This window comes from Nanorana parkeri, unplaced genomic scaffold (assembly GCF_000935625.1).
Source record: "Nanorana parkeri isolate BGI_ZX_2015 unplaced genomic scaffold, ASM93562v1 scaffold52, whole genome shotgun sequence".
In the NCBI taxonomy this organism is placed as follows: Eukaryota; Metazoa; Chordata; class Amphibia; order Anura; family Dicroglossidae; genus Nanorana; species Nanorana parkeri.
Genome location: NW_017306320.1, coordinates 2,450,103 through 2,465,713, shown reverse-complemented (window position 1 = coordinate 2,465,713; position 15,611 = coordinate 2,450,103). Strand labels below are relative to the sequence as shown.

The 15,611-nt window shown below is 46.2% G+C and overlaps 1 protein-coding gene across 1 annotated transcript in view; it reads left to right on the top strand.

The window, feature by feature from the left end:
• The window catches only part of ABL2 (ABL proto-oncogene 2, non-receptor tyrosine kinase), a 52,309-nt gene that overhangs the window by 2,146 nt on the left and 34,552 nt on the right, over positions 1 to 15,611 (top strand). Inside the window, exon 2 of the mRNA XM_018575127.1 lies at positions 1,700 to 1,756. Coding sequence (XP_018430629.1) covers positions 1,700 to 1,756 — 57 coding nt within the window. The remainder of the gene's footprint in view (positions 1 to 1,699; positions 1,757 to 15,611) is intronic.

Below are 15,611 nucleotides of genomic sequence, written 5' to 3'. Positions count from 1 at the left end.
AAAAAGCAGAATACACATCAGCTTTAAATATTACATTTTTATAGAGGTCAATACTTCATACCCGAAGGGGGAACACGTTGGGAAGAAAGAAGAAGTTAGGGATTTGGCTCCAGAAGAGGAACAAGTTAGGAGGAAATTAAATAAAAGTGAGGTCATCCAGTACTGGCGGAACTAGCAGGGTCGAAGCGGTCGCAATTGTGACCAGGCCCTGGCATTCCACCTGTTGGGGGCGGGGCCCAGAGAGGAAGAAGGGCCCCCCATAGCCCCATAGCATGTATGTGAGGCTGTGCAGGGCTGGAGAGGCTGTGCACTGATCTGTCCCTTGTCCAGCAGAATATGTTGCAGGCAGTACATTCTGCTGTGTGGGAGAGGACCCTCTCCACCTCTTAGTCCCGCCCCCTAGCCGCCGTGACAAGGAAGGTGCTGCAGGAGTCAGGTGAGTTTGCTGTGGGTAAAGGCTGGACCAGAAAGGGGGGGGCGGGGGGGGGGAGAAGCTGGTGGTATTCAATTATCATTACTATGTATTGCTGGGACTTGTGGTCCTGCGTAGCTGGAGGTATTCTGCATTGCTGTATATTCATTATACAGCAATACAGAATAGTCCCAACTATGCAGGACCACAAGTCCCAGCAATATATTATATTAAGTAGGGATGCATCAGTGCCAATACCGGGCATTTTCACGAGTACTCATAAAAATGCCCCGGTACTAAACGCAGATATTGGCACTAAATATTTAAACTCAGCGATTGCAACCTAAATGAGGAGGGAGGGGGGGGGTGTGCAACAACAAGGAAGAGAGCACCTCCCTGAAATGATGGCAGATAGCAAAGAAGGCATAGGAATGAATAGCTAGATTGCTATTGGCTATTTCAATTTGCAATAGCAGATTAGCTATTGCACGCGCCCTCTGCTGCTGTCAGTCAGTAGAGGAGGACCTCATGAAGGGCTTCAGGTCCATCTCTACTGATTGACAGCAGCAGTGGGCGAGTGCAATAGCTAGTCTGCTATTGGCTATCGCAATGGGAGCTGGTACGGGTACTCCTAGAATGAGATCCTAATAGGTTGGACTTGATGGACTAATGTCTTTATTCAACCTCAAATACTATGTAAATTGAAATAGCCAATAGCAATCTAGCCATTCATTCCTTTGCCGTCTTTTTTTTCTGACTGACAGCGGCCCTGATATCACAAAAAGAAAAAAAAACAGATAGCAGGGAATGGTTTACTCTGCTAGATAAAGCAGAGTAAACCTTTCCGGGAGAAAATCTTTCTCTCCTGGGTGTCCGGGAGCCGCTATCTTATAGCCGGAGACTCCGGGAACATCTGCGCTTGCTGGGGACCTTGGCAGCCTTCCTGCTAACCACACGGTGCCTGTTTATAGTGCCTTTCCATGGCGGTGGGGGGTTGGGTGGGGGCCCTTCATGGTTTCTTGCACCGGGCCCCTTAAGTTTCTAGTTACTGTTCTGTCATCAAGGATGGTATGACGTCCATAGAAATAGCAGGCGTACTAATAATTGAGCCCTGGGATGTAATATCTCAAAGTGGACACTAGGTGGCATATGGGGTTTCTGGAAGTGCACAGGAAGCTCTTACACCGCCATGTTTGTGGAGGGCTACCCAGCTCCATGGAGAGAGGGCGCTCTGGGCATTCCTCGCTAGTGACAGGGGGCGCTCTGGGCGGCTGCTGTCGCTTTGAGAGGCGACCGGGAGGAGCAACCCTGACACCGCCGGCTTCAATATCTTCACCCAGCACGGTGAGTGTCACTGACAGGCATAGTATATATGTGTGAGTATACACTGCTATAGTACTGATCACTGTGTGTGTATACACTGCTATAATACTGATCACTGTGTGTGTATACACTGCTATGGTACTGATCACTGTGTGTGTGTGTGTGTGTGTGTGTGTGTGTGTATGCACACTGCTATGGTACTGATCACTGTGTGTGTGTGTGTGTGTGTGTGTGTGTGTGTGTATGTATACACTGCTATGGTACTGATCACTGTGTGTGTGTGTATACGCTGCTTTAGTGCCGATCACTGTGTGTGTGTGTATACACTGCTATGGTACCGATCACTGTGTGTGTGTATGTATACACTGCTATGGCACTGATCACTGTGTGTGTGTATACGCTGCTATGGTACCGATCACTGTGTGTGTGTATGTATACACTGCTATGGTAACGATCACTGTGTGTGTGTATACACTGCTATGGTACCGATCACTGTGTGTGTGTGTATACACTGCTATGGTACCGATCACTGTGTGTGTGTATACACTGCTATGGTACCGATCACTGTGTGTATGTATACACTGCTATGGTACCGATCACTGTGTGTTGTGTGTGTGTGTGTGTGTGTATGCACACTGCTATGGTACTGATCACTGTGTGTGTGTGTGTGTGTGTGTGTGTGTGTGTGTATGTATACACTGCTATGGTACTGATCACTGTGTGTGTGTGTATACGCTGCTTTAGTGCCGATCACTGTGTGTGTGTGTATACACTGCTATGGTACCGATCACTGTGTGTGTGTATGTATACACTGCTATGGCACTGATCACTGTGTGTGTGTATACGCTGCTATGGTACCGATCACTGTGTGTGTGTATGTATACACTGCTATGGTAACGATCACTGTGTGTGTGTATACACTGCTATGGTACCGATCACTGTGTGTGTGTGTATACACTGCTATGGTACCGATCACTGTGTGTATGTATACACTGCTATGGTACCGATCACTGTGTGTATGTATACACTGCTATGGTACCGATCACTGTGTGTGTATACACTGCTATGGTACCGATCACTGTGTGTGTGTATACACTGCTATGGCACCGATCACTGTATGTGTATACACTGCTATGGCACCGATCACTGTATGTGTATACACTGCTATGGCACTGATCACTGTGTGTGTGTGTGTGTGTGTGTGTGTGTGTGTATACACACTCTTATAGTACGTATCTCCGATCACTGGGTGTTTGTATACACTCTTATAGTACATATGGCTGTGTGTATACACTGCCATAGGACGTATACACTGCCATAGGACATATCACTGCGTGTATGGACTCCCATACATATCCCCTATCACGTGTGTATATTCTTATAGTACATATCTTCTATCACTGTGAGAATGTGTATACTCCTATAGTACATATCCCCTATCACTGTCAGGATGAGTATACACAATGACAGACCCCCAGCTGGTTGGTGTTTGTAAACAGACCAGCCAGGGAATTCTGGGTGACATCATTTACATACAGAAGTGGGCTGGGACTCTGTCATTTGTGATGGGAGTAATGGCAGGTGACCATTGTCTGGTGCAGCCGGCTGTAATGATGGACACGCATCTACAGTGCCGGAGGACGCGATGGACACGCATCTACAGTGCCGGAGGACGTGATGGACTTGCATGTACAGTGCCGGAGGACGTGATGGACACGCATCCACAGTGCCGGAGGACGTGATGGACACGCATCCACAGTGCCGGAGGACGTGATGGACACGCATCCACAGTGCCGGAGGACGTGATGGACACGCATCCACAGTGCCGGAGGACGTGATGGACACGCATCCACAGTGCCGGAGGACGTGATGGACACGCATCCACAGTGCCGGAGGACGTGATGGACACGCATCCACAGTGCCGGAGGACGTGATGGACACGCATCCACAGTGCCGGAGGACGTGATGGACACGCATCCACAGTGCCGGAGGACGTGATGGACACGCATCCACAGTGCCGGAGGACGTGATGGACACGCATCCACAGTGCCGGAGGACGTGATGGACACGCATCCACAGTGCCGGAGGACGTGATGGACACGCATCCACAGTGCCTGACGATGCGCTTGCATTGGGGTACATTTTTTCCAGCACGGTGGGTGTTCACTCATCATTGCTTCCCCTGCAAATGGCAGATCACAGCCAGCTTCTGTATGTAAACTCACCGGCCTGGGCTCCTGGTTGGTGCCATTGACCTAATATGGTCATGACCATATTTGGACAGTGACATCACCGGTGTGTTTACATACAGAAGCCACTGCTTGTAAACAAACATCATATCGTGATATTGCCTCGTGTAAGGCGTCCCCATAGCATGTTATATAAAAGACTTGTGTAGTTTTAAAGCTGAACTTTGGGAAGTTGCGCAAAATACACCCTTTAAGTGCCCTACCCTATTGTGTGTACACTGCTATAGTATATAGCAATGATCACTGTGTGTATACTGCTATAGTACATAGCAATGATCACTGTGTGTATACTCCTGTAAAGCGCTGTGCAAACTATTGGCGCTATATAAATCCTGTATAATAATAATAATATAGTACATAGCAATGATCACTGTGTGTATTCTGCTATAGTACATAGCAATGATCACTGTGTGTATTCTGCTATAGTACATAGCAATGATAACTGTGTGTATACTGCTATAGTACATAGCAATGATCACTGCTGTTGTACATGTAACTTATCACTGATAATGTGTGCATATTATCTATCACTGTGAGGATGTGTATACTCCAAAAGTACATACCACATATTATGAGGATGTGTATACTCCAAAAGTACATACCACATATTATGAGGATGTGTATACTCCAAAAGTACATACCACATATTATGAGGATGTGTATACTCTAGTGGTACATGCCCCCTATTGCTGTGAGGATGTGTATACTCAAGTAGTACATACCCTGATAACTGTCAGGATAGGTATGCTGGTATATTGTGTGTATGCTGCTCTTTTAAACATTCCTTATCATGACAAAAATCTACCTTTTGCTGACCTCTCCTTTGCGAATGCTAATTCCCTGTGTGTCATGCTGATCCTGTGGCTTCAGTGTTTTCTAAGTCTGGGCACAGTTCGGCATAAGGAATTTTGAGACCTTAAACTGGGAACTGAGTAGGTCTGGAGGAGAGCGAGTGCATGAGAACATGAAGGCTGCTTGGCACACAGTTCCTTTGTTACACCTTTAGTGATAGTATTATGTGTATTATTGTATGCAGAGTAACATTGTATAATGTTTGATCTGTAGAGTTGTATTGCTGAGCCTCTGTCTCTGTGGCAGGTAAAGGAGGGGCCGGTATTTTGGCACCGGAATGCAGAGTAGCGGACTTTGTTATATTATGTGGAGTACGGAAATTACGATTATTACACAAGAGAAGGAATATCAAGTTGTGCTGATAACTCCCCGGAATCCTCATTTCATTCCCCCATTCAGCACTGGGATTATGAGTGGGAGAATCTGCTGATAACTCCTCAGTATCCTCATTTAATTCCCCCATTCAGCACTGGGATTATGAGTGGGAGAATCTGCTGATAACTCCTCCGAATCCTCATTTCATTCCCCCATTCAGCACTGGCATTATGAGTGGGAGAATCTGCTGATAACTCCTCGGAATCCTCATTTCATTCCCCCATTCAGCACTGGGATTATGAGTGGGAGAATCTGCTGATAACTCCTCAGTATCCTCATTTAATTCCCCCATTCAATACTGGGATTATGAGTGGGAGAATCTGCTGATAACTCCTCGGAATCCTCATTTCATTCCCCCATTCAGCACTGGGATTATGAGTGGGAGAATCTGCTGATAACTCCGTATCCTCATTTAATTCCCCCATTCAGCACTGGGATTATGAGTGGGAGAATCTGGTTGCTAGGACAACAAGACACCTTAATGCTTGAGTTCTACTGCAAGTAGGAGGTGTGTGTATATATAGCGGTTTTATTAATATTGATATCGCCGTGCGTTAGACGTACAGTCCCTGTGCAGAAATACCATCCTGTTTGTAATGTATATCGTTCTGCATAGCGAGTGTCTGATGAGGTAGAAGAATAGATTCATAATGCATTCTATGCTCTATCATCACCCATGTGTTGGAAAATATAGCAATAAAAATGGCCTCTCGGCAAACCGTGCCAGCTGCAGCAAGAACCCAGAGGACTCCTGCGATTGGATTCACAGGTGGATGTGGCTAGTTGTGGCCGCTGATAAAGCAATGACAGGCTGACAGCAGGCACAGCTGGCCGCAGTTGCTCACCAGCATTCGGATGTAATCACACATGGATTGCCCCCAGGGCTGATCACCTGTCCCCAGCCACAGGTAACCCACTGGATGCGTGGATACATATGAATGGCGGCGGACAGCTGTGACCACTGTCGGCCTTTCATTGCTTTGTACAGGCTCAGCGGCCGCAACTATCCAGCCACAAGAATCTACTGGATTCTTGCCGCAGCTAGCACATTTATAACATGAATGAGGCTGAATACTGTAGTAGATGTACGTATGTATTTATTTGTTAGATATATACAGAGGGGGGAATTTATCAAGACTGGAGCAGATCTGCACTGCAGCCAATCAGCTTCTCTCTCTCATGTTCAAATTGAAGCAGACTGTCAGAGAGGTGATTATAATAGCGTTTCTGTAGCAGAGAACTGACATTAAGGATGTTTTTACCCACTGACAGGGATGGGGTGTAAGCAAACTCCAGCCCTCCAGCTGTGGGAAAATGGCAAAATCCCATCATGCATCTGTCTGTGTCTGGGAGTCATGTCTGTGACTCAATCTTGCAATACCTGCTGGGATTTGTAGTTGCACCACAGCTGAAGGGCCGGAGTTTGCCTACCCCTGGTCTAAACAAAATAATAGAGGCATAGGGACCTCATGTTGTGGCACTAGGGTTCATCTATCTCTCTCTGTCTCCCCATCTTTAAGGTAATTGTAGCCATATCAGTATACTATTGCAACACACACTTGAGTACTGTCTGCGATACTTGCACTACCAGGACATGCTTTTCGGTCTACCCCCTTTCTTCTAAGTTTGAAAAGTTTTTAATCAAATTCAGTTTGTCCGATGGGTAGTGGGGTCTATTCAACCTTCATTTTTTAACTGTAGTGCCGAGGAGAATTGAAGGAGCAGGACAGAAAATGTTCTCGTTTTCATCTAAAATCACATTCATAGTTTAAGAGTTTCATTCGTTCACTTTGGGAAAAATCGTACGTATTAGAATGCGCATGTGCGAGGCACAGGAGAAACCCGTTTAACACGTCTGGGATTCCATTCAGTTTTTAAGGGCTTTCGATGGAAATGAGCTGACTGATGGCAAGATGGAACGCTCTGCGAACAATTTCAAACAATGTATGGCCAACATTGCGGATACACAAAGGTTTTACCGAAATATTTAGGGCTTGTTCACACCAAATGCAGACCAGATCTGCATGAGTTTCTGCACACGCAGTGCAGTGTGTTTTGACGCATTTAAAAATATATGTATATAATTGCCTAAAATGGGCTTTCAGTGTGTTCCAGGGCGTTTGCATTGGTTTTTTTATGCGTTTGCATGCAATTTGGTGTGTTCCAGAGCAGAAAAAATAGGGCAGGTTGCAGTTTTTCCACATGCTCGGGAGCTGAACGCTGCGGTGTGAACTAGAGCCCAAAATACCATTGGAATACATTGGACGCAGTTTTGATCTGTTCTGTAACTGCTCTTCTCTGCATCTGCTCCGTGCTTGGTGTGAACTAGCCCTTAACCTTTGTGTGTTTGTACTGCCAGGGCCGTCCCTACCTTTTTTGCTGAATGAGGTGGCCAGGAGAAGGACCGTCACCCGGGCGGGAGGCATTAGGCAGCTGAGCTGCCACTGGGGTAGGAGGAGGGTGGGTATGCTACAGCACCGGCCGCCCCCCAAATAGATGCCACTTGGGGCTACTGCCTCAGGCTTCCTCATTATGGGAACAGAAGAAGGGATCTTAGAAGAAGGGAGTAGACCCTCGAAAGGTTGTGCTGAAAAATGTAACTGTGCAAATAAAGAATCATGGACTACTCCATGGTTTTGTCCCCATCTTTCAATATTTCTGTTCCTATTATCACTGCTTACAAATTCCCATAACCAAGGTAGCCATTGTAGGCAAATAGCACCAGCAGCTTCTAACTTATTTTATTTTCTCAGTGTTGTGTATTAATATCATAGTACAAGACGATATTGAATGGACCCTAGATGGGATTGACTAGTATCTAAATTCTGTATTTACAAATGGTGTAGCTGTTGAAAAGCGTGCAATTAGATAAAGTTGAATAATATGGGCATCGGTAGGGGGGGGGGGGTTTGCAAAATGTTAAAATTTGCCACTTGGCTGTAGTAAACGGGTCCAATAGAGTGCTGGTTTTAGGTCAAATGACTTGAAGCCATGAAGGCCATACACGTAACGCAGGGCTGGGCAGATACCAGGAGCCAGGTAGTTGCTTCTAGTTGTCAATGGAGCTCGTTCCAGAGAAAAAAATCCTGCTGGCTCCTGAATTCCATATTAATTTTGTCCACCCCTGACCTAATATGCTGACATCACCAAGAGGTTCAGTCCAAACAAATGAAGCCTCTGCTGATGGTGCCCACAATTCAGGGCTGTTAATGGTTTGTGACAAAGGGCTTGCTCACACTTTCCCCAGGCCCGATCTGTATGTGCTTCTGCAAATGTGGTCATGTGCATTTGTGATGCGTTTCGGTGCGTTTTTTTGTGCTCTCGGTAAGCCTTCCAGTGCTTTCTGGTGTTTGCATGCGTTTTTGTGCATTCCAGACGAGAATTTTTTTTACTTTTTTTTGTTTTTTGTTGAGAAATCTCTGGAACTGAACACAGTGATGTGAACTACACTCCGAAAAACTATTGACGTCTAGGGGTTCAGTTTTTTTGCACCATTCAATAAACCTTCTGGTCTGGAGATGGTATAAACAAGCCCTAAAAGCCAGCTTTATGGCTATCTGATGTAAAATCGGAGTGCCGTGGGAGATAAAGGTAAAGCTGGCCATACACCTATAGAAATTTTCATTGCTTCCAAGAACCCTCTTGCGATTTTAGCCCATCAACCACAGACCCATGTCGTTTCGACAATCGTTTGTTCGTAATACTAACTCGACGAATTTCGTCAATCGACGGAACGGATTTTCATTTATGCATGTGCAGTGTTCATGTTGCATTTTTTTTTTTTCGTAAGGAGTTGAAAAAAGTTTTCCAGCCTGGCCGATCGAGAAAATTTGGCCAGCTGTACAGTAAAAAATATCATTGGATTCCCATGAACGGATCGATTATCATTCAAAAGGCCATTCTTGGACGATTACCGAATGATCGATAGGTGTATGGGCAACTTAAGTTTTTTTTTTTTTACCCTTCACTACAATCCTAATAGGTTTGTGCAGATCTAAGCTTCAAATTCAGGTCGACTTTAGTGTGTTTCCATGGATTATTTCCACTTTATTAATGCACCACATCAATACAGGATACCTATTTGCGGAATATACGGATAGTAGAGGTGTGATTATGGAGCAGTGGCCATTATTATAGGTTCTGTAGGTAAATCATTCATGCTTCAAAGCAATTTCTGCCTGCCACCAATAAACAGGAAGGGATTGAAGCATCTGGTTTCAATAGTGGTGTTTTAGAAGTACAGAGATTAGTAGGGTTTGGTGTAAATGGCATGCACCTCTTTTGTATATCCTACAGGGCAGTGTCACCACTTCCTGTGTTACCCACCCTCTTAATGAGGTTGGAAGGTTATCCAGGTCTATTGTGTTAAACCTAATTAGGAGTTTGAAGTAATGCGTTCCCATAAACTGTTTTGCTTGGGAATGCAGAATGTGGTTTGTTAGCAGCACAAATTTAGTTAACAGTAGCTTTTTTTCAGTGACGCTCAACTGGTTTCCCGCAGGTCACATGGCTCTCCAGCGCTGTGTTGCTGATCATGGTAATAACGTGTTGCAGCCCTGTTTAAAGCTGCTTATGGGGCCTTTAAAGTGTTTGGGAGTTTTCCAGATGCGGCATCCTGTACAGTTATATTCACATAGTATGTATAGGGCTCATTGAAGCTATCGCTGAAAGCCATAGCAGTGTTCAGCACCCTTGGAGATCGCAGAATAGACGACAATGTCAGGAAGTGCTCACGTGCTGGTATTTTGAAGCTGCTCTGGATTGAAGTCACAGAGGTGACCCATCGACTGATACAAAGATGTGCACTTTTCAGAGCTCTTCTTTAAGAAACAACTTTAACACAAAATCCAACTTTTTTTTTTTTGCTATTGGGGGGATCTAAGTATAACCCTGTCAGGTTGCAACAAGAGGATAAATCAGAGCTGGATCAGTTCCCGGAGCTGGGTAGCCAATGCTCCTTAAAAATGACAGCTGGCACCTAACTTTTGATGTTTTCTCCAAGGTCTCGTTCACACCAGATGCAGTGCGTTCCAGCCAAATGCTGGCCAGAAAGCACTGCATCGCATTGTGGCTGGCTCACTATGTTGTCGGACAGGAGAGGGCGTGGTCATCCATTGAAGTGAATGGCACCGTAGCCACGCCCTCCGGCCACAATGCGATCGGCCGCATGGGATGGCAAGGCACATTATGCCTGCGGGCCGGTCCGTACAAAATGCTGCAAGCACTATTTTGACCGGACCACAGGCATAATGTGCCTTGCGATCCTGTGCGGCCGATCGCATTGCGGCCAGAGGATGTGGCTATGGTGCCATTCACTTCAGTGGACTGCCCCACAAAATAGTGAGCCGGCCCCAATGCGATAGTGTTCACAGGGCTGGACAAATCCCAGGAGCCAGGTAGCCAATTCTCCTTACTGGCATCTAAATTTTAAAAGAACTACGGACAAATAAAATCATAACCCTTGCAGTGGGGCTGCCCTGCATTGCAAGGGTTAACTGCTTCTTTTGTCTAGGGAGCTAAAGATATACCCACCCAAACTGGGATCCCAGCTGGCTCCTAGACTGGTCCCTTCATCCCTGTCCTCCTCTGCTCCAGTGATGGGATATCCCTCAGCATCCTCATGTCCTATACATTGTATAGGACATGATGACTCACAGGACCTTAGACCACCAGAGCAGAGGGGGAGCAGGCTGGCTTCTCGTGAAAGGGGGACTCTGATGTGAAGGGGCAGACTTCTGATGTAAAATGAGGGTGGGGGGGCGGACTCTGATGTGGAGGGGCAGACTTCTGATGTAAAATGAGGGGGCTGTAATGTGAAGGGAGGGACTCCCGTGAAGGGATGTGAAAGGAAAGGGCTCCTGATTTAAAGGGGGCTCTGATGTGGGGGGGGGCTTCTGATGTAAAATGAGGGGGCTGTGGTGTGAAAGGGGGACTCTGATGTGAAAGGAAATGGCTCCTGATTTAAAGGGTACTCTGAGGTGTATATAGGGTCTGCTACGAATTTGAATGAGGCCACATGTCATTTTGTACATTTTATACTGGGGTGCCTGGAGATTTTGCATACTTTTAAAGGGTACTGTGACTGAAAAGAGGTTGAGAAACGCTGTGCCAGAGGCATAGAAACCCTAAAAACAGAAACTGAACCATGTCTGTTGCAATGTCTGTTGCAATATCTGTTTATATGCAAATCGTTCCTAAATCGTATTACTATTTGCGTGTAAGATTGACGCTCCCTTCCTCTTTATGAAAAACGTTTCTGTAGGACCATGTGAATGATGTCATGCATTGCACTGTGGTTAGTTCATCCACAGAACATTGCATGTCATTTAGTTTTAATGAGTATCTTTATATGTTAAACGGAGTATGCTCTCAGAGCCACGAGTCAGCTGCTCACAGGATGTAGTGCCCACCTTAAGTACTAGAGATACATAACCTATTATAATGTAAAATGCCCGAGGGAAGGTCTGCCTGTCAATTAAATATTGATATCTGCAAACAGTTTTCTGTTTGTTAATTTGAAATCGTCTCAAGGAACCCATCATTTCCTGTTCACACGTATAGGAATTGAAATATACTGTCGAGAGACTCTTCAGTTTGTATTGCTGGACTCGTGTGCATCTCATAGTCTACAATATACCTGTCACTCCTATATAATGGAGGCAGCAGTGCTGGGAGAGGGGCCGGTATGTAAGAGAATGTCTGTCTGTCAGTTGCATAGCAGTTCATAATTGGTGTTCTTCAAGACACAAGGATTTCAATTCTACTAGTGAATTGATAAGCTGTATTCTAGAAGAACCAAAAGAACTTGCTGATTATGGGTGTTGTATGTTTTATGAAGTTTAATCTACCTGGTTCCTCCTTTGCCCCCTCATCACCATGCTAATGACTTTCCATTTTCATTTTTTACCTTATTTTAGACCCCTTGATGTCATCACTGTGTCCTTGTGCTTCTTTATGCAATGCAGGCAGATCATGGCTGGGAGAGTGGGGGGCTGTACATCGCTTCCTGTAAACAACACAGCATTCTGCCACAGTACTTATCCCAAAAGCCCTGATGCAAGCAGTGGGTTGGCTCTTGGCTCCGTTCATGCAAGTATCACAATGGCTTGATGGGTGGATGTCAGTTTGGAGGAGTGGGTGTTGCTAGGCAGGCTGCATTTGCATGCACACCATTCTAGCTAACACTACATGTGATGCTGAGCCTCCATGAGTCGAAGAGCTGAAATCCAGTGAATGAATAAGGGGGAACAGGACTTGCTGCGGGAACAGGACTTGCTGCGGGAACAGGACTTGCTGCAGCTTCTAATGCACAAAAAAAGCTGTAAAAAGCTCACAGTGTGCAGAGAAATCAGAAATATCAGGAGAGGAGCTTGTACAACTATGCAAGACCTGAGGCCTCGTTCACACCAAACAGTGTGTTCCGGCCCGATTCTGGCCAGAACACACTGCATCGCATTGCGGCCGGCTCACTATGTTGCGGGGTGGGAGGGGGCGTGGCAGTCCATTGACGTGAATGGCACCGTAGTCAGGCCCTCTGGCCGCAATGTGATTGGCCGCACGGGAACGCAAGGCACATTATGCCTGCATTCCGGTCTGAACCAAATAGTGTTTGCAGCATTTTGTTCGGACCGGACCGCAGGCATAATGTGCCTTGCAATACCGTGCGGCCGATTGCATTGCGGTCAGAGGGAATGGCTACGGTGCCATTCACTTCAATGGACCGCCACGCCCCACCCCACAACATAGCAAGCCGGCCGCAATGCAGTACGTTCTGGCCAGAATCGGGCCGGAACGCACTGTGTCTGGTGTGAATGAGGACTGAAGTTAAGGGCTCATGCACACAGGTGTACAATAAACTACTTTCATATCCATCAATTGGATGAATCTGAAGGCAGCAGTATTCTATGCTATGAACACATTCATACTGCTCTCTTGTTCGTAGCATTTAGCTGCATAAACCAAAAATAGAAAAATGTGCGTTCACAGTTCCACGTTGACAGTATCTGGTGCTTGCATGTAATTGTATGTAATAACGTTTTACATGTGTACACGGTAGATGGAGCAAACTTCCTAGTGAGTTCCGGGCCAACATATAAACATCAAGTAGACCGCACCAAATGCCTTTTTCAAACGCAGTCATTACCTTGTAAAAGTAGTGGTGACATCACTGTGCTGTGCAGAGAGCAGAGCTGTGGGAGGGACCCAGCAGGCCCCACCCACTACCTTGATAAACTATAGGAGGGGGCAGAGACCAGACCAGTCACCCTGCACAAGGAGAGGGAACAACAGTGACTGGTCTTTATTGCAGGAAGCTCCTGCACAGAGGGAAAGTTTTATACTAAATTCATGTACAGATCTGGAAGAAATGCACTCAGTACATCAAGATTCATCAAGTAAGAATACACATGCCTCTTGTATATAGGCAATATGTACTTTTCCAGGCATTCCGCTTTAACCACAATGCAGTAGTTTGTGCCTTTCGCACTGATGCGCCTTTGTTGTCGTTACTATACTGAAGGTCTTCTGTGTAACCAGCTCTGGCCCCTTTAACCCCTTTGATTTTGACACGTGTACTTCCTATTGCATTGTGTAGGACTGTAGCCGGAAATCTCATCCAGCTGAGAGTGGAGCAGAAGCAAGATATCAGCAGGCAGTTGTCTACAGATTGATTGATGAAATGTAGTTTAATGTGATGTTTTCTGTGGGGATTGGCCACAATCAATCATAGAAACATGACTAATAATGACGCAAATTAATGAAAGTGTAGGAGCCGATGCTGGCTGATGATCTGTGATTCTGGGTGAAGGATTCTTTTTTTGTTTTTTCTTTCCCAGTACTGATTCTTAATTGTAACTGAGTATTATAGGTTCCCATATCCTTCAAAAGGTGGCCATACACTTTACAACCCTCGCAAGACATTCGACTTGCGAGGGTTGTAAAGTACTTTAAAAAAGTACGATCTGCCGATCTTGGACAGGCAGATCGTACTTGCAATCATCGCAATCCCGCCTCCCTGAAAGGTGGGCTTGCGATGACTGCAATGAGGGGGGGGGCTTCCGATGGCTGCAAACGGGAAGTGTGCGCGTGCGCACACCGGCCCGTTTGGCAGTTGTCGAACAAGCAGGCCACTCACTCGCCGAGAATCGTACGATTCCCGGCGGGTTTTCTAGCCTGCTTGTTCAACTGAAGATGTGCGAACGTACAGTAGAAACGTATGATGACGTATGACGGATTTCCCGTGATTCTCGTACGATAATCGTGCAGTGTATGGGCACCTAAAGAGTGTTTTGAAGGCTTGTAAAGAGTCCAGGTGTCAAATGTCTGTACAGCTGCCGTTATTACTGCTGCCCCATAATTATCTATCTAGTATCTAATCATTGTGTGTGTGTGTTAAAGAACTCCGGGTAGAAAATAAAACTTACCCTTGCAGTGGGGCTACCCAGGCACTTAAAGGGTTAAGTGCTTGTTTTGTCTAGAGCCTTGGTTCTCAAGTGGTGGGTCGTGACCCAAAAGTGGGTCGCGAACCCATGTTCAGTGGGTCCGCCGCATGCCTTCCACTTTTCTAAATGAGGCTCCTCTGCCTCCCCCTAGCACAGCAGTGTCTGTTCTTGTGCCAAGCAGCCATTCAAAATATATGCCCAGTGCGTTGCATTCATTTGAATAGTACCCCAAACACACTTCTCACCCACAGTTCGTGGGGCCGCACCGGAACGAGCAGCACCCTAATAACGTGTGTTCCATTGCAGTGCAGACTTGGGTCGCAACTTAATGACCAAGGACAAATGTGGGTCCCGAGGTTACACAGGTTGAGAACCACTGGTGTAGAGGGCTCAAATAAAGCAGATTTACTTACCTGATCCTTAGACTTGGGGCAGTCAGTGCCCACCGCTCTCTCCCTCTGATCTGGCAATGACCTGTCCTCCAGCATCCTCTAATGCAGGTCATTGGAAGCACCACTGCAAGGGTAAGGTTTTTTTACCCAGAGTGCTTCTTTAAGGCTAGGTTCATACCTGCACTATACGGCACGATACCCGGGAGGTGCGATCGTATGCTAGTGCACACAGCAATTGCCACGCGGCCCGATTTTCTCCCTCGTAAGCTGAAGACATGGTTGCTCGTAATGCGCCTCCTTCATAGGCCTATAAGGAAATGACTGCCAATGGTGAAGTGCCATCCAGCAAAGATACCTTATGGTGATGGGATTGTCCCTGCAATTACAGTGGCTGGGCTGGCATGGGATGCCAGTGATAGCTGATCATAGTATGGACACCACCTTCTCCTTGGAAAGCCAGAGGGGAGAATTGTTACAGCTCAGGTAGCCAAAAAGTATGGCTCGGTGGGCATCAACAGAGACTGGCAAAAAATAATGTGGCTTCATGTCGGCTTGGACATATATGTGT